This window comes from Nesoenas mayeri (assembly GCF_963082525.1).
Source record: "Nesoenas mayeri genome assembly, chromosome: 8".
In the NCBI taxonomy this organism is placed as follows: domain Eukaryota; kingdom Metazoa; phylum Chordata; class Aves; order Columbiformes; family Columbidae; genus Nesoenas; species Nesoenas mayeri.
Genome location: NC_137554.1, coordinates 26,499,566 through 26,519,867, shown reverse-complemented (window position 1 = coordinate 26,519,867; position 20,302 = coordinate 26,499,566). Strand labels below are relative to the sequence as shown.

The 20,302-nt window shown below is 41.5% G+C and overlaps 1 protein-coding gene across 6 annotated transcripts; it reads right to left on the bottom strand.

The window, feature by feature from the left end:
• SRSF11 (serine and arginine rich splicing factor 11) lies at positions 1-18,882 on the bottom strand (the record flags this gene model as incomplete). Of its 6 annotated transcripts, none has more annotated exons than XM_080348602.1 (13): positions 1-1,321; positions 1,428-1,566; positions 2,020-2,115; positions 2,727-2,816; positions 3,368-3,499; positions 3,594-3,675; positions 4,634-4,761; positions 5,222-5,271; positions 6,592-6,684; positions 8,602-8,711; positions 12,691-12,824; positions 18,573-18,722; positions 18,853-18,882. In XM_080348602.1, the coding sequence occupies 12 exons, from the start codon at positions 18,698-18,700 to the stop codon at positions 1,124-1,126; spliced, it is 1,380 nt and encodes a 459-aa protein (XP_080204728.1). In that variant the 3' UTR covers positions 1-1,123. The 6 variants fall into 6 exon arrangements, with proteins under 6 accessions (XP_080204728.1, XP_080204730.1, XP_080204732.1 ...); XM_080348604.1 differs by lacking the exon at positions 18,853-18,882 and adding an exon at positions 13,383-13,527 and having other exon boundaries at positions 18,573-18,692; XM_080348606.1 differs by lacking the exons at positions 12,691-12,824; positions 18,573-18,722; positions 18,853-18,882 and adding exons at positions 9,011-9,127; positions 9,765-9,873; positions 10,373-11,765.
• Positions 18,883-20,302: the final 1,420 nt, after the last annotated feature.

Below are 20,302 nucleotides of genomic sequence, written 5' to 3'. Positions count from 1 at the left end.
TAAGGGTTTTATTATCAAAGTTTTGTAAAACAATTTCAGAAACTGTACATCAACATGGCACAGACTGTCGCCTACTTTTGTCTTTTTACCTGCACAAAAGTAAAAGCTCTTGAACTTGGGTAACTAAGAAAACAGCTTGTCTAACTACTCTGCAGATAACATGGAATCACTGTGTGCATAAGATACTACTGCAGTGACAGTAACACAAATTTATTAGTTTATACAACTTGAGATCAAGTAAAAAGTACATTATCAAGTAGACCTGCTTTTAAAAGCATACAAAGGTTGATCTTAAAATGCACTACCTTTTTGCAATGTGTTCAGCTCAATAACAAATTAAACGACCTGGCTTATGAAAACTGCACAAATCAACCTTTAATCACTGGGCACTGATCAAGCGGAGATTTTCAATTCCCAAGGCTCAAGAGAAAAAGCGAAGAACCATTACGACTCACCTGAGATGGACTTGAACAGACAGATTACAAAAAGCCCTCAAAAAGGTTAGTGCATTTTAACTTTGTCAAAGCAAAACAAAACCCACTGGGAAAAACAAAACAAAACCAACCCCAGCCACACGCATGGCTTAAAAAAACCCAAAACAAAACAAAACCCCTACCTATACCAGAATGCTTACTTGCAGATGTACTGTCACTTTATTTTTGTGTAGTCACACTTAAGACCCTTAAGTAGATCCACCATATGCTGTAGGATTTTGGAACATGTAGGATGTTTCTGCCACGATCAACATGCAGTCAGTGCATTCCCTATACTGCTCTATTACTGCAATGAATCAAATTCTAGGAACACTATCGTAGGTGAGCTGGTTCACTACAAGGAGGTCAGACACCAACAGTCTGTGCCTGCTGGAGACGCATGCAGCTGGTCACTTGCGCTCGAAGCGTCACCAAGTCAGCGAAACCGCCTTGGGACGCGTCCCTCTGGGCCGTGACGAGGATGGTTCCCTCTCTAAAAGCGTTCGACGGGAGTTAGTACGGGAGATTTACAAACCATGGAGAGCTCAGAGCTGTGTACAGCTAGATTTAGGATTAACGAGTACAGCGTAAAAGAATCACACAGGAATGACACTGACGCACGTCTGCAGCCGGTTCGCTGCAAAGGCTCCTCAGTCACTCATGTCCATGTCCTCCTCGTGATGATCATCCCCATTGACTTTGGATTCCCTGCCTGAATCCCCGCTGCCCTTCTCTGCCGCAGACTCCTTCACCTTAGGGGAGGAAGAATCTGCCATTTTCTTTTCTTCTTTCTTCTCCTTCTCGCTGTCATATCCTTGTTCCTCTTCATCATAATCCCTTGTGACCTGCTTTGCCGAGATAAATAAAAAAGTCAAACTTGCTTTCAAATCCCCCGTTGCTTTAAGGTTAATACTGTGGGACAGGCAGGGAAGGTAAAGAGGTTTTTAAACATACTTTCACGTCTTTATCACTCTCGGATTTTCGTTCTCGATCCTTCTCTTTGTCTTTGCTCTTTTTTTTCTTGCTTGTTGACCGCTCCCTCTCATCTCTACTTCTCTCCTTGTCTTTATCCTTCTTTTTTTCCTTTTTATGCCTACAACGACAAAGCACGTGGAAAAATGAAAAGCACAATCACAGCGCTCCATCACCAGAGCACAGACCACGGCCAGACTGTGACACACAGCTCATTACAGTCTGACGGGAGAAATGGCTGCATGCAACTAAATGCACCATTCACTCAGAAAATAACCAAACATGCTGATTTGTCAGCCCTGGATCAAACCCCATGCTGAGATGAGCGACACTGTGTGTGTGATGCTGGAGCTCCTTCCGTCCCAGTTCAGCCCTGGGCACCAGCGCAGGGACGCTCGGAGCTGGAAGCCGATTAAACCACAGCAGAGACGGCAGCAGAGATGAACTTGCTGCTCCCAGGACATCACGTGAAGGCCAAACAGCACCTTGACAACCCATCGTCACCTTCGCTACATCACATCTTGGGAATTTTCCACCCACACACCGTATTTTTTTAGCCAAGAGGTTCACTGACCTTCTTGGAGATGGGGAGCGGGACATTTTCCTTTTGGGAGACCTGGGTTTTTTAGGTGACCGTGATCCACTCCTGCTTCTTCGACGTCGTCTTTCTCTACAGGAAAGAGAAATAGAGCATCTTTTTTTATTTTATTATTTTTTTAAAGCTACAAATCAATCTCTGACTCCAAAACCAGTACTGCTCAAAAGGCAGCGAACATGTTGAGTTGAGAATGGATATTTGATCTCAGCAGCACTGCAGACCCACAGATACAGAGCAGCAGAGCAAGTCGTGTCCTGCTCTGCCTCCACCTTTGTGAGCAAAGTGCCAGCTTGTACCCTGCTACAGATACTGCCCCTCTTTCTTTGTTTTTGTTAATATGGCAAGTTGATTTTCAAAGCTTTTTTAAAAGAGAATGGTACCCATTTGCATGTATTTATCCCATAAATCAGGAAAGCGTTTAAATGTGACCTCAAAGCATCATGTTCTCCTTGATACAGAGCAAGTAGAAACTATTCTAAGCCCAAACAACACTCCAGAAAATTACAGCATCAGGGACAAAAGTAAAGCATCTTCTAGACACAGGTAGAGAACACATATATATACATATCCTCAATATATCCACAACAGAATCATCCTCCTATTGCACACTAGAACGTTCTTTCTACTAAGTGGATAAAGCATGCTGGAAATGGAGACCAAGGAAAACTTTCCTGTTACTGTACCTGCTTGTGCTTCGCGATCGTCTAGTTGTGCTGTAGCTTTTGGGGGGAGTTTTAGAACGTTTCTTTTCTTTCTCTTCCTTCTTTTTATCCCTTTTAGTAAAATACAGATTTTAAGTTTAAGTCATTTTCAAACTATTCAAGTAGCATTCACTACTTTTGCTATGTAGGAAAATGAATGCAGACATCATTACTTTGGATAACATAGATGGTTTAGTTTTTTCTGGAGCCAGTCGTATTATATTAATGGAAAAGAAAGAAAGATTACAGTTATCTCACGCTATATACAAGAACAGCTCTTTTGTAGCTTCTGTGTATGAACAGCACAAAATCTGCAAGTCTGGACGCCTCCTGCTCTGCAAAGACAGCGACTGATTCAGCCCCAGCCTCCGGCACCTCCTGACTCTTGGGAAAAGCACATTCCCTGCTTCCGTGTCCCTGACTGTGCACACATACGGGACAGTGGATCAGAGTTCCATAGGATCTTACATGGGACTGGTACTTCAGAAGAGCCGCTAGTTCATTTTTCCCAAGGTCTGTTGTTTCTTTGTGGTTTTTGTATGGTTTGTTTGGGGTTTTTTTTTAAGCAAGCACCAAAACATAAGAACTTCTAGCAAACAGGATGAATTTACTGAAGCAATTACCTGGTTTTGGATGTGCTCCTGGACCTTCTGCTCCTCTCTCTGGAATGAGATCTTCTCCGCCTTGGACTTTTAGATCGCCTCCTGCTTCTCGATTTTGAATGGGACCTTCTCCTTGATCTGCTTCTTGACCGTCTGGCAGCAACACACAGACACAGGAGATAAATAGTTAATTATTGTTTCATCTATGGTTTCTGTTTGTTTGTTTTAAAGCAAATAAGCTACCTACCTGTGTCTAGATGAAGAAGGCGTCCTCCTCCTCCTTGAGCGTGACCTGGACCTTGAATGCCTTCGTTTTTCATCTTTTTTGTCTGGAGTTAAAAAGGAAAAGCAGAGTAAAAAACCCAATGTTATTTTAGTATTCAAAAAGATTTTATAAAGGTAAGGAAGTTGAGCTTCATACTATAGATATAAATAAGGTAAAGAAAACCTAAGGAATATTTTGACAATTGAAATAAAGGCTTATCTATCCTTTTCTTTAAAAGATGACACACAAAGAATGAGCACATGACAAAGACAGGTATGTGGCATAAACCAGCATAAAGTTTTATGCAAAATTCAGAAAATATTTTATTTACATCAGTGAAAAGATGATAGCTGCAGGGCAACGTAGTCTCCTTGGAATCTCAGAATCTCTGCCATTTTGCAATGGACTAAAGAACCTCTCAAATTACTGCTTTGAATTGCCCACAAAAAGTCTCAGGCAAAACCATCATCACTTTTTTTCTGGTATAATAGAAGAAAAGGAGCTCTATTCTTTCCTGAAAATGATCAGGAGGCTGCAAAACTATATTTACGGTGTTCCACATTATTGCTTCTCAGATTTGTGGATGAACTGCTGCATCTTATTCTAAAGTAAAATCTACTGAAATAAGTTATTAAAAAAAAACTCTTTAGAGAGTTCCACAGATGAGAAATGAAAAGAAAGGACATCGCCCCCAAGAACAAACCAGCAGCACTCAGGTCGTTCAGCGACTTGCTGTTTCCAGTGAAATCTCAGAACTTCAACCAGGGAAAGCTCAAAGCATTTTACCATCTTCAAATCAAGTGAATTTTGGGGCAAACAAGAGGCGATTAACTCCCTGCATCATTCTGCAGGACATGTGCAGAATCCATGTTGTGGGACAATTACAAACCTGTCAACTATAAACTGAGTCACTTTAGAACATGAAAGCATTAAGCCAATATTCTGCAGACCGCTAGTTTTTATCACACACTATGTCGAAACTCCATCGGGACTGAAGGAGTTCTTCTACAATTTCAAATTACCTGGCTCAATAGCAGCAGAAATTAACGACTGTGCTTCTCGTACTCTTTTCATTGCCTCTTCTATTTCTTTACTGGAGGTATCTGATTTCAGACTCGGTGAAACAAGACCTGCAGCTACATGGTTCAGCCTGGTAAATTAAAGAGAATATTGGAAGTTCAGCATTGATGAGCCCAAGAAATACATTCATAGCGGCTGATTCAAGTGAATCGCAACCTGCCTGCATTTTGTCACAGCTGGGTAACAGCGCAGTAAGTCTAAGATGTGGTATCTGTGCTGAACGCAGTGGCACGAGACACCAGCACCAACAAGACACAGTGACAAAAATGACATACAAAAAAACCTGGATTTCTGTCCCTAGCTCAATTAAATCCCACAGATCGGCTGGTGTTACTCCATAGATACAAGGCTGAATGACGTTCATTTCCTCCCCCTCTTCTCTCTACCACAGAGTCTGCACAAGGCTCCAAGACACAAGTTTTCTACAACGTTAATTAGATCCAGCCGGACACAGATCAGATACTGAATCCCAACCGACACTCCCCAGATCAGTGTACTGAAACACAAATACTTCAAGCACTGATGCTTACTTTGGATCCACGGTGCTCATGAGTTTTAGTAGCTGATCTGCTGCAAGAGACTGGGAGAGGAAAAAAAAGGTTAAAACCATGTTGCATGCTCAAGAAGATGATCTTCCTTCAATGTGGCCAAAGCAAAGATTTTTTTTCCAAAGTGGCCAAACACAGGTGCTCTCTTGGAAAGAATCGAAGCACTTTAAAATAAAACCCACCACACTTCTGGTATCTACAGGTTATTTCTCTGTTACTTCAAGAGAACAGAGACCTCATTAGCAAACTAATTCACCTGTCCATGGGCAGTCCTCAATGTCCATTTAAGAACAATATGTGAAAGCTTGGTTATTCTAAAAATTCCATTAAAAATATATTTTGCAGCTCTTAGGAAAATCTAGATGTCATTACAATTGCACTTCCCACTAATTCTCTTCATATAGAGGCAGCCACGTGCTGAACCCAAACAGTTCTACAGTCAGTTGCCTTAACGGGCACAGAAAATAATCCTTCATCAGACCAAGGGTAGATTTTTCTAATATGCATTTAGAATGCTTATTTTTTTTTATTTGTTATTTTACTATCAGCCTTATTTACTTGTCACTACACATGGTATGCATGGAGAATCCTAAATGATGGACTTCATAGCACTGCATTAAATCATTACTACTTCTTGCATCTATAAAACATGTTCTCTGGTTTTATATCTTAAATAAGATATTTATTTATGTCTTCAACAAGACATTTTATATCTTAAATATTAACTCAATATTCTACTATTTCTTAGTAAAGTCTTTTAAAATTCATTTTTAAAATGACTACAGCCTAACAAAGTCTCATCAGTATTTTCACCATCTACAAAACTAAAACAAACATTTTTTTTTTACTATAAGTACAAGAGAGATTTATAGCTTGATAATGACACCTATCTGGAATATTTCATCACTAGTCCCAAATAATTTTTTAGGTCCTTCTGGACTTTAATTTGACACTACTACTGATACTATTTATTCCAAACAGGTACTTGGAAAAAATAAATCACTGCATTTTCAGAAAGTGGCTGTTGAACTGATATAAATGAAAATTGCTTTTAAGACAGGCAAAAGCGGTCATATATCAACCGGCTATGCCAAGAAACAAAGACTGTATGCTATAACCACTTTAAGAAGTTTAAAGAACCATCAGGATGTGCAGACTACATCGATTCAGGCCTTTCAGAAAAAGTAATACCTCCTAACACTTGTTCCAACCTAAGTGTAGTATTTCCAGATCTTCAGCTTGTTATTTAATAGAACGGGTAAACACTAAGAGCATAACATATTCTAGTGAAATGTATCTGCTATACAAATATAGATAAAAAAATAAAGCAAACGTTAGTATGTGTGACATACCTGAGAGTTTAAGTTTGCTCCAGGAAGCCCCAGAGCCGCCAGGGCAGGATCAAGAGCAGGAGCTCCCAAAGCAGCTAAAGGAACAGCACCGATCTGCAAAGAGACACAGTTACACACAGCCCTCTGCCCAGAACGGCACTCGGATCAGCATCCCGAGCCTCAGACACCTGGAAACCTGACCTGGGGTTTAGTCAGGCTTTAGCTACAGGAACCATTACACTAACGTCAGTCAGAATATTCAGTTTTCCTTATTCAAGTATTCCAAAGCTTGGTACAGGAAAGACTATTTTTCTTCCCCATAAATCTTCCAACAGGAAATTCTGTCTCCTTTGCATCCCAACAGGTAGGAGGAAAAAAAAGAAAGAAGTAAAAAAATGTAAAAATAATAAAGCATTCCACTGTCTTCACAAATAGTTTGAAATGAATTTCTTTTTCAGAGTTAAAATGAAAATTAATTTTAAGTTTCTGAGCCAACTACCCCATACCTAATGAATTTAGTATTGAAATAAACATGTTTTATCTTAAATGACAATGTAATATTGTTACATCTCTGCAAATTTATCTAATTTGGTTAAAACTGGCAAATGGGTTGAAAAGCCACTAGAGGATGATGGCTTAAGTCTGAATTGCTTAAATTAATCTAGACACCTCAGGTAAGAACCTCATTTTTTGGCCATTGGAAGCGAGATAATCAAAACATGCCCTTCCTTCCTTCTCACTGCCCCTCTGCCTGCTCTGCCACCCAAGACTCTTGTCACCCAGTTCAACCCACCCACCCATCAGTGAATAATTTCTGCGCTGTCTGCATCGACATAGAGTTCACAAAAGGACCCGACGAGCTCCAGAGCCGGCACAACCACAGCTGCGAGGGCGGGTGGTGGAAGGGAGCAGAACCTTCCACTTGGTGAGTTTTTCACTCAGCTGATTTCTGGAAACTGCCCAGGCCTCTCCCTGCGGCCTCCAAAGAAAAAGCCGCATTCCCACATCCTGATTTTGGGAACATGAACTACAACGATATGGAATTTTTACCAAGTGAGATGAGCAGCTCCCAGTGACAGTCAAAGGAGCTGACTGTCCACCATCATTTTCCCCAAAACGGATGTGCTAAATTCCACCATTAGATAGGCTGTGATTCAACATGACAGAACTCAAATTAAGGTGTTTGCAGGAATTTATATAGATACAGCTTTTGGTGAAGTGAATCTTTAAGAGAGTATTTGTTTCTTCCATTCCTTTCCTCAAGTTTCCAAGCGAAACTTCAGACTTTTTCCTGTACACAGGATTAAAATGCCATTCTGAGCAGCTCAAAGGCAAGTGTGTCTCTCACACAATCAGAAATCACAGCAGATGCTGCACAAGGAAGAGCCCAGCACAAGCTAAAGAAGTACGTTTGAGAGCTGCAGGACTAATGACGCTTTATTCTTATTAATTTGACTCTTGTACTTTTGATTCTCTGTTCCCTAACAAGATATGTGCTTCGACTAAAACTTCTTCCACAATGTATCATTCTTACTGTTCATCTTCCACAAGAATTCTTATGGATCTAGATAACGAGCAAACAGGCTACAATTTTTTCCCCTCCGTTGCAGTAATAATGGAAGGTATCTCCACAGCACGTCAACTCCTGGAATTAAAATCTACGAGATCTCTACTGCTCGTCAAATCTGCCCCTAAGTGTAAAATGGATAATAGGGGTGAGAGATAAAAACACAGGGCCCTTGAGATACCAGTAACATGGTATTAGGGAAATGAACGTGCATCATCTAGCAACTTAGCACCATTTTGCCACAGTTCATATCAGACAGCGGTAACAATCCATCAAGGTATATGCACTAAAACATTCCAGAAAGCAGCATCAGCACATCAATCTACTTGTGCTGAAAATAATTTAAAATAAAACTAAAAGTAGTTTTTTAAAAAAGGAACACACACAAAAATCCCACCAAAAACCCCCCAAACAACATCAAAAAATAAAGCAACTAACTGAAGAGAATCTGTACAGGACAGTACCTGAGAGAGCGGGTTGGGTGTGGGCAGCAGTCCCCCCCCGGGCAGCAGACCTGCCACCGCGTTGGCTGGTGCCAAGAGAGACAGAGCCTTAGTCTCATCAGGAATCACTCCTGCAGAGAAACAGCCTCGCATTAGAGCGTGTCCCATTCCCCAGGCAGAAAATACACAAATACACCCAGAAAATGTCTCCCTGATACACCACCTGAGTTTGTTGAAAGTACTTATGTTGGCTAAAATACAAAGCTTGATGTCTATTAATATTTATCATTAATTTTTATGTCAGAATGAAACTTCAATGTGTGAAAATTTGACTGTTCCTTTTTCTCTACAAAAGGTTAAGTTTCTAGAGCAAAAAAAAAATAGCACAATACACACTACTTTTTTGTTAACACTGCCAAGATTTCATCACCTGTACTCGATTTTTAAGTCATGAACCAAACGTAAGCAAGCACAGTCGGTTCTCCAGGGGTGTGCTCTCAACTTTCAAAAGCTGTTTTATGAACAACGACTCGTGTCGGCTGCTTCACTACAAAGCACACAGAAAAATCAAGATACACAAGACAAAAAAAGTTTGATTTAGGGGTTAATAATATGGTACAGTTCACTAAGTTTTCTTTTACACCTACCATATAAATTTTGTAAAACTTAAAGAGAAGGTATGGAAATATTTTGGGTTGAATCAAGCGTAGGGCTTTTGCTGACTTGTCAAATGACCACGAAAGGCTCTGCAGGTCTGCAATGCGCTGTGTGTGTGTCTGGGGGTGGTGGCTGCAGACATACAGTACGGTGCGGCACATTCCTTACCTGCGCAGTAAATTGCATTTGTTCCAACATGTGCCATGTTATTGTACCAAGAATGCTGCTACATACTGCCACTGCAGAAGGAACTTCTGGCCCAAAATCTTGCAGCCAACTAAGGCAAGTGTCTTACTTTACTGCCTGCTCTGCACATATAATTTTAAGGGCCCTACTATGAAACAGGTAATTGTGTAGGTATTTTTATTCTATCCAACAGCAAAAGCCCTATACAGATGGATTAATTTGTTAATGTGCCCAAGCCCCCAAAATGAGAGTTCAATAAAACAATTTTACTATATAGTTGCAAATACCAGTAGTGTTTCTGTAATACACATTAAGAAACTGCATCTCATCATAAAACATACAATATGTACAGGGCACTTAAGAGAAACTGGATAAGCTGCAGAAGAAAACTGTTGGGTGGTATTTTCAGCAGGGCCTGGTATATAGTTCAGGCTGAACCAGGGAAAAGAACTGTAAAACACAACAACAAAAAAGAAAAACCACTGTTAAATAAAGGTAATGGTTCCTTCCACCTATACTGAGAAGTGCCGATAATATAAACAAATGTATAATACACAGCACTGTTATCTTGCTTGTGTCATTGAGCTGTCACCAATTTAGATACCAGAAGTTATGGAGGGAGAGGGGGGAAAAAGGTCATTTAGATAAAGGGCATTAATGCATAAATATATTAACATACCTACAGAGAGATTATGGGGTAATTTTGCATGCAAAATTATGTCTCAGAGGATATTTATAAATTATATCTAAACATTTCAAATTAGTGCAACTACAACATTTCTGGCATCTAAATACAAATCCTCAGACTTATCTTGAGACACCTCATAGAAGATCTGCATCCATTAAAAAAAAAATCATGCATCTGATCCTCTACTTGTTTTGGTTTTTTTTAAAAATATTTAGAAATAAATAAACTACAATTTAAAAAAAAAGCAATGAGGCCCCTCACCAGTTAATTTTCATGCTTCAAGAGTTTTTTTTTTACTGCTGCTTTGTTAGAACCATGAAATACTGCATGAATGTGTAGAAATGAAAGAAAAAGAAACAGACAAAAGAAACAAACATTAACCAAAGAACCTAAATACCCCCCCAGCCACCTTTAACCTTAGAATTCCTTCCAAATCTAGGAATATCACAGAGAAAATTACAAATACTAAACCTTACCGTAGACTTTGTGTATAGTTCTATAACACAAAGCAACAGCCAACACCAAAGTGTCTGTGTATGTTAAAACTGGAGTGCACTTGTGATATAGGGGATAATTACTGCACTAAACAGACAATAAACATTTACTTTAGTGACAGGCAATATTAATACAGCATCATCACAATAGAAAATAAAAGAGAGAAGGGCCCAGTTCAGCACAGTAGTTAAGCATATGCCTGGCTTTAAGCACACAAGCAGTTTCACTATGGTTTTAAGAACCTTGCTGTATCATGCTCAAACAGCTTCTTCAATTAGAACTCTGGCAGGATGTGTTTGTGGGGAAAACTCTCCTCCAGCACAGGGACGGAGCACTGAAAACCAGGGGGCAGAACTTCATGGGCTGAACATATCTCTTGTGATATGCCACATCATTATGCCAAAAACATTAATATTCTGAACCGCTAGAATGTCCCAGAAAAGGCCCATGAGGAACTCCTTGATTTAAATAGGCCCATTCAAATATTCTGCTTTATTAGTTTTATTTTCTTTACACAGTCTGCACCAAAACTGCTGGGCGGATTTCTCCATGTGCCAGATTTATCTACCATGAAGCACACGGACAAAGGCAGACTGACGAAGAGAAAAATGTTTTCATCCTTATTGGAAAAGTTAAACACTAACACTCTTCACCATGGGCCTTGGAGAACATTTCAGGACTAACTCAGAGGGACTGCTGCTATAATATATCATGTTTTAATATGAAGACAAGGACAAGATGCCTTTCAACTATGCTATTATACCTAAACTGGTGAAAGCAGAAGCAGTAACTCAAGGGCAATTTCAGAATGTGTTCCGTACCCTAAAAAGCAGCACATCTTAATCAAAGGTCACGCTGCAGATTCCTACATTCCAGAAATTAAATTTTCACATCTTTTAAGTTTAAGGAATACAAAGATAAGACAGCTCACCAGGCCTCAAAAGGCAGCCTACAGCGTTACCATGTCTTGATTATAGGTCTGAACCCAGGCCACGTACCAAATTTATTACTGTAGTACGACTTAATCTGCAGAGATTCTATTGAATTCAAGAGATCTGGGAAAATCCATTATTTCAGAAGAAGATAAAGAAACAGTACAATGGAAATCAATTACGTCTAAAGCAAGTCTAGAAGAGTTTAATAAGACTTCTGCAAGAAGAGGTGTCTTCTCGGCACTTTGCTTTTAAGGTAAGTTCCAAAAACCCTGCTCATTGCCTTTCAAATTACTGTAACACCCTAAAATGTAAAAATAAAAAGAAGAAGAGAAAATGCAGTTAACAAGTGGTTACACCAGGAAAACACTTGGGGACTTGAGTGCTTGCTGGCCTTTAGTTAATGTCTAGAATCCCCTGTAGCTGCAGAGGACCCACTGTTTTTCAGTCATCTGGAAGGGCTTTGCATTTGCCTTCTCCACTACAAAAATCACACACACAAATAACAGAGAGAAGAGTTTATTATTCAGTGAAATTCGGATGAACAAGAAAACTTGGAATAAAAAACTAGTACCAGTGCCCATTTGGCACCTCTCGGAAGATCTCACTTTCAAATTACACCAGAATTATTCAAACCCTTGGTATACCGGACTTCAGAGGAGAGCGAGCGCCCTGGCAGGGAAGCTCCCAACTCAAGGCAGTGGCAGCATATCTCAAAATAACATTAATCTGCTCTCCCAGGCACTCTTGGGGAGGGAGAAACCACTCTCATGAAGAGATTTATGCTTATGTGAAAGTGGCAAACAATTAAGGCAAAACTGCCTTAAAATGCTGACCTGTTTGGATAAGTCTGTTTAGGAAAATGTCTCATTGAGACTGATAAAGAGCAAAATTTGCAAATAATTCTGCCTAAAATGTTAATATTCTAAACTTAAAGACACACAAAACCAGTAAGAGGTAAACTTTTCACTTTCATTCAGTGGCACTAGATAAAAATATATTTAATCCATGGGCCAACGGCAATATACCAAGGGTTTCAAAACGTTAATATCTTATGTGTTTGACATTCTACTAATCCTCATTTTTGTGAACTATACTGGAACAAAATGCCATCATATGGTGGCTTCATAGGCCATTAAACAATGCACAAACCTTCTGCATACGGTACGACTATCAAGGCTCTGTCAACGAATACAGTGTTTGTCAGATGTTGGGCCACAACTGCTGAGTCCGGATCATGGAACTTTACAAAACAGACACGCGATGAAACAGGCAAAGGAGAATCACTGAAAAAGAAAGAAAGAAAGAAATTACTCATATGGGAGCAAGTCTGACAGTATGAAACTTGTAAATTGTCCTGTCTTCCCAGCCCAGGAAGGCACAGGGGACTCCGGGTACTTCTCTGTGCAAGAACACGATTGCAGGTTTCATACCAATCATCATTTTGCATGACGGTGGACACAAAATTACACTGAAGGAAGCCAATTCACTGCAAAACTGCAGAAACAGTGTTATTGACTGATTTGTAACTGGGCATTAATTCTGTTATGCACAATATATCTACGACCAGTCACCTAAATAGAAATCAGTTTTCATGACCAGTCTATGAGAAGGGAAAGAGACAAAGAAAAGCTTTGTTTGAGAAAGACAAAAAGTTCCCTTCTACAAAAACCACGTAAATTAACAAAACCAGCAGTTTTACACTCTCTGGTTTAGGCCTCAAATTACTTATTAAGGTAGATTATGAAACAAAGAGGGTAATGATTGAAAGACTGCTATGATTTTACTTATGAACACAATTTCATTGAAGCTTCCAAACCAAACTTCATCAAACTCAAACATACAGAAACTGCCAAGTCCGTGCTGAAGGGACGGGCACTGCTAAAAATGCATCTGTCATTCATCGTTAAGAGAACTAAACAAATATAAATTCAGGAAGTTCAGGCAGGCAACACTTCAGTTTAAATCTCACTAATGGGTGAAAAGTTCCTGGGGGAAAAAAAAAAAAAAAAGAAAAAAAAAAAAATCAATCAGGAAACAGAGAGTTCTTGACACAATAGAGCTTTAACTATCTCCAGCCATGGAGAATGCAAAAGAGAATGCACAAGTTTTGAGTCATTTGGAAAACAAACAAACAAACAAACAAACCCAAACAGAATACCTACTTCCTACAACAATAGGAAAGAATGCTTGGCCATGTAACTGTGCCCCCCGCAGCTTCCCTGAAACAAACCAAACCCAACCCGCCCCAAACCAGAGGCAGAATCAGCTCTGTAAAGGGCCAGAATTGGTTTTGAAAGTCCAGATATCCTGAAAACGGTGCAGGTTTTGCTTTAGTCAGGTGTATAAGCTACAAAACAGCAAGAAAAATCATTATGCAGACACAACTGTGCAGCAGGTGAGTCAAAAGCTGCCTCCAGAAGGCACAGGGCAGGTACTGAAAATAGTAGAAAGTCCTAAACCCCTCGTTCCTAAACGAGGCCACGGTACAGACGTCAGCCCTGCCCTCAAGTACCAGAAACACAGTCACTGATTCTTTATGACAAAGATCTGCCATTACTAACTAGGTTCCCAGAACCTGTTATAAGACCAGCTCTTCAAATTGCATCCCGCTGCCAAAACAATTTTATCTGGGTTGAAGAACACTGATCAAGTCCTAAAGCACTGTAAGCACAGAGAGAGTTATCAGAATTCAGGAGAATGACTTCGACATCAACAGACATCCCAGATCTATTTTTGTTAGTGCAAATGCCAAAATCTCTCTAACCTTCACCACCACTGAGCAAGTCATGCAAACTCCAGAACCGCCCTAAATGCCCTAACCTGATACTAAAAACTAGATTGGAGCCAACACACTGTAGCTTTTAAAATACCAAAATTAGAAACATCCACTTCATCTTGCACATTCAATAAAACAGAAAGTAACATTGTAGAGGTAAATGGCACAGCCATAGAAAAATGGAAACTATTAGCCCTTTTGTATCTAGGAATACACAGCAACTTGCCAAAGTGGTGCCTTTTCTTAACCCCTTTGTATGAAAACATAAAAACCAAAGCAGCATTAGCAGATAGTGCTTAACAAAATCACAGTAGTAACATTTTAAAGAAGAGTAAATCAAGGAGTTATGGCATACCTGAATGGCACACTAACCTAAGTTCCAAATAATTTCTAACGTAAATGCAGTACAATATTTTCAAACATTCTTAAAATGTCTGTGGTAACATGAGAACATGAAATAGGGAAGATACTGTTGATAAAGATCAGTACCACTACCTACTAAACTGTACAGCTAACCCAGTCTACAAAACAACACCAAAAATACATAAAGGCTGCGCTTATGCAGCCTGACATTTAATATAAATCAGCATATGTTGTTTTAAAAATGTATTTCCAGTCATTCTAAAAATCCAGGCTGTGGCTGAGCAAAATTCATCAAGAACAGAACGTTCCCAACAGTTACCAAAAAAAGACCATCATTATTCTAATTCACTGGAGATCAAAAAAATTCAGTAATTCTCTCTCAGACATCGTGCTAGTGAACGCCAAGACATCCAACAATTTACTGCGTCTGGTGTCTGAACAACGTGCCCATCCTGAAGCATGGCAGATTCTGAAATACAGCGGCTAAACAGGGAAATCCAACCTTCGTATTGTAATCTCTAAGTACTCGCTCCACCAAGTTCCCTCATATTGCAACCAGCATCTTAAATATTAAATCCGGGGTTTTTTAAAGGGATATTTGTGCCGCTTACACAAACTTTATTACTGATGTAAAATCAGGCTAGAATCAGGCTGGAGTTCATAGATTATCCATGCAAGAGATGTTCTTCAACATTATTGTGTTCATGGGGTGGGAAAAAAAGAAGAGTAAAAACCAAACCAAAACAAAAACAAACAACAGCAAAAGTCGTTGTCATCCTTTTTCACACTTTCTCAGCAGAGCAGCAGCAACTGCAATAATGCCCATGTTCTGACACAGGCCTTGGAGAATTTTCATCAGCAGTTACCGATCAAGGCAAAAGATGTTGCCAATTACTATGCCATCCAATACAAGAAATTATTATTAAGTATGCTCCTAATTTCATCAAGCTTTAACTCTGCAGACTGTATTTTTCACCTGATGAGCTTTTTTCTTTGTAAAATTCTTTGTCCATAAAAATTTGGCCAGATTATTCAAATCTAAAGAGCAACCACAGAACATGCTGGTTTATCTTTCAAGCACAATGGCGTAAGACCTTTTATGTCAAAGTTTCAGAGCAGAAACTTAAGTTTTGATGGAAAGGCAGTTTTCATATGCTAAACAGAATATGCTGGAATAAGCTTTTTAATATATATGCGTGTATACGCACACACTTTTTTTTTTAAATAAAGCACTCTCAGAAAATCCATTCCCTCCACTTTTCAGGTTTGCCCACCACAGAAAATGAAGCTCCATGGAATACAATAAAGACAAGAACCAGGAAATGGAGTTGAGGAAAAGCAGAAGAATGAGGCCAGAAAAGGTTTGGCAGAAGCCACCCAGCTGGCTGTGGATTAAAGCTGTAATATGAAGCTGAGGTATACATAAAGCTTGTAGCAGCCGATTAAATAAACTGGAATAAGGAGATGGATAAGGGGAAAGAAATAAATGTAGAGACACTCAGGAAGTTTTATCTGGGAAAATCGGGAGCTTCTCTAGGGGCCAGCAGAACCTGGGTGACTGAGGGAAGGATCAAACAAGGAGGCGGAGCAATGGCAATGGGACCAGTTAGGCAGGAATACTATATGCAAAAAACAATCCCAACATAATCTGGGACACAGACATTCCGATTATAGAGAAGATTTACAAAGCATAATTTATATCCTGTGCCCTCCTAAAAATGGGTGAACACCATGGGCACGGAAAAGTCAGGACGTGAAGTTTAAAGGAGAAAGAACAGAAACAGCTTTAGAAGAAACAGATAAAAGAACCTGGCGCTATTAGAAAATACACCCCTCTTTGATATGAAATGAAGTCGGAGGCTCCAAAATACCCTAAGATGAGATCCCCAGCAGAGACCAGCAGTGGGTTTAGAGCACTGTTGGCATCCCTGTATGGACTGGAACACAATGGAAATGACACAAAACCTCCTTAAAATAAAACTAAAAACTAACCCTAGTCCAAAAAAGTGCCTGGTCTAGTTACCAACAGTACAATCTTTGTATACATTTTGCAACAATGGTCTTTTTCCACCAAGACATACACTCCAGAATGGAAATATATAATAATGTTCTCTTTCAACAGCTGTTCCATATTTTCTACATCTTCTGCGCAAGACTATTTAGTTACATTGTATCTCTTGTTCTGTATTAATTTATTCAGTGGCTTTTCTATATTTTTTCTATATAGTTTCCTTTAAAAAATTTTTTTCTGTAACTTTTACATAAATATTAAGAAATCCTCACAATATTCCTATGGGATGAAGAAGTATTATCCTCCTCTTTCATCACAGTGTTTGAAATACAAAATAAAATTGAGGCCAAATTTGTAAAGTAATTTTTGGTCATCCAGTTTGGGCTGACACCTGCATTACTGGGGTTATTTGCACCTTGTTGCCTTTTGTCCACTGCCACGCTGTAAAGGCAGGCAGCTTGGTATGTTTCTGTACCAACAAAGTGACCCAGCTGCAGTGACAAGAATGTGATGCCAGAACAAAGGAGGCAGGTGTCATCACTTCATTCTGATACCACAGAAGTAATCTTTCAACAGATTGGTAAACGTTATCTAAAACTACAAAGTTTCAGAAACAGAATTCACCTATAATGAACTTCATTAAAAACTGGACAAAACATTAAAATACAGTGCAGCACATCAAATAACTGCATCTGTTTAAAGGTGAGGTACTTCACTAGCTGCCAAGCCTTAACAGTTTTGCCATTTAAGAACAATTATCCCAGCTATTAACACAACTCTTGTGCCTGGAACTGTTCCCCAATTCCAGTTACACATAAATTCCAATTCCTTCTATGCTTCAGTTTCCAACATGTAATTGTCACAATTCAACCCAAAAAAGGAAACCGCAAGAACACCGGAAATACTCTTTCTGAATTTGCATATATGACCAGCCAGCGGGATGGGTGAAATCTCCAGGTTTTGTGCTAGAAAGAATTGAAGACTCAATGATGAAAAGAACTAAATTATGAAAATAATAAAAAACTCAATGATGAAAATAACTTTTTTTTCCCCTAAAACAAAAAAATCCAAATAGTCTCGGGTATCAGAAATAATGGACTGTGTTCTTGTTTGATTTTTCTCTAATCAAACAATCCTCGTTCATCACAGCACAAAGAAAGCTTTTTACTTACATAATATCCATGCAAAAGATCAACATATAATGACATTAAGTTTTGTAAAATAAACTGACATTGCCAAAATCAACGTTAACATCTAACATCAGAAATGTACATGTTTTTTATATTAGTGATTACCTGCCCACTTTGCACAGAATTCTCTGCAAGGAATGCATATTGATGTGGAAATTTTAGTTGTAGGGCCAACTGTCCAGAAACTGCCTACAGTTCTGGAGGTTAAGCCGAGAGAGACAAATAGCTCCTGAAGAAAAACGTGCACTAGGAAGAGCCTGCGTGTAACTGAACCATGTAAAGCACCGTCTTTTCCCCACACACGTGCGGAGTGTAAATACACGAAAAATCACCATTGCAATAAGCACGTGAACTCTTACAGCAACTTTATGAGAGAGGAGAGAAGGCAGCAGGCGCACAGGAGAGGAGATTCGTTCCGCCGAGCACCCCCGCACGGCGCTGAGCGAGGGGGCCCGCGGGGATCCCGCGCCACACGATCGGGCCGAGGGGCACCGCGGTGGGGCCGGGGGCAGGCCGGGAGCGGGCCGGGCCGGGCGGTTGTCCCGCCGCCAGCCGCCATGGAGGCCGCAGTCGGGCCGCGGCCTCGCTGGGGGAGGGGAGGGCGGAGGCGGCGGCCGGGCCGCGGGGAGGCGGAGGAAAGGCCATGCTCCCCGCGGGGGATGTGGGAAGAGGGGCCGGGGCCGGCACTCACTCGGGGGGAAAGAGCCGCAGCTCCTCGATCTTTCCGAGGAAGCCGAAGAGCGTCCGCATCTGCTCGGAGCTGGCGCTGGGGGAGACGTTGGTGACCTGGATCACGTCGGTGCCGCTGCTCGAAGCCATCGCGCCGCCGCCCGCTCGGCTGCTACAGACACACCAGGGAGAGGAAGAGCGCGTTAAGCCCGAGCAGCCCCCGGCGGCGCCTCCTCCGCCGTCGCTCGGGCCCGGCCCGGCCCGACCCGGCCCCGCCGTGCCCGCACCGCCGCCCGCCTCACCAGCCTGCCCGGGCCGCAGTGTCCCACAATGCTTCGCGGCCGCTCCCCGCGCAGGCGCACGCAGGCTCACCGCGCGGCGCCCGCGCCCAGCGGCCGCGCCTACGCACGCGCGTGGCCCCGGCCCCTCCCGGGAGCGCGCGGGGACGGCGCGTGCGTGGACAGAGCTCCCTCCCCCTCCCCCTCCCCCTCCCCCCCTCCAAGTCCCGCGAGGTTTCCCCCCCACCCTCGCGCACGCGTCGTACCGGCTCCGTGCGCGCGGGTAGCGCCGCTCATGCGCAGAATGGGAGCGGCTGTTGGCGGGAACGGCGTGAGGGGCTGGCGGGCGCTGCCGGTTGCCTCAGGGGCTGACAGGAGAGCGCTGGGCCCGGGCTGTCCGTGGTTCCCAGGCTGCGCTTTGTACCAGCTGTACTCGAGCTCGTCCAGCTGGCGGCCAGGCTTCCAGAGCACTGGGGTTCTCAGGAGGCTTCAGCTGAGGCTGGCATGTTGCTAAAGGTGACCTGCCTGAGGTGTTCCAGGCCGGCTTGGTGATGCCACAACACCCAGATGAGGTTACACAGGAGTGTGTCCAGATGGGTTTTCAATGTCTCCAGAGGAGACCCCACAACCTGTTCCAGGCTCTGTCACCCTCACTGAGAAGAAGTTTCTTCTCAAATTTATATGGAACCTCCTGTGTTCCAGTTTGAACCCATTACCCCTTGTCTTACCATTGGTTGTCACCAAGAAGAGCCTGGCTCCATCTTCGTGACACTCACCTTTTACATATTTATAAACATTAATGAGGTCACCCCTCAGTCTCCTCCAAACTAAAGAGCCCCAGCTCCCTCAGCCTTTCCTCACACAGGAGATGCTCCACTCCCATCATCTTCGTTGTCCTGCACTGGACTCTCTCCAGCAGTTCCCTGTCCTTCTGGAACTGAGGGGCCCAGAACTGGGCACAATATTCCAGGTGTGATTGCAGTGTTTTTAACAGGCTAGGTCAATTGGCACATCAATTAATTACATAGAGATGAGAGGAACGGGTATTTTGTTGCCTGGATTCACTGAGATGAACGTATTTTGAGTGCTGTGGAGGAAATGTTTTCTCCTCTATCATTTCTGGCATCACATAATAAATAAAGCAATCAGTTATTTCTGAAGTCCATAAAAGCGATTTTTAAGTGACCAATATGAATCATTTTAGGAAGTTCAGCCTTCTCCTCAGCCCTTCCTATCCGTTGGTATTTCTGTCTCTCTTGAACCAGCCTCAGCTTGTTAACTCCAACTTTCCAAATACATTTTTTAGGGGAATAAACAAACTGAACTAGCAAGTGTCCATAGGAAATGGGGATTTCCAGTACTATTTTTTTTAAGACTCAGTTGAAATACCCAGCTTTTTCTTAAGATGGCTGCCTGGTGACTCCCAAAGGGAAACACAAAAAAGGGTAATTAAAAAGTAAAAATAAGTGGGCCA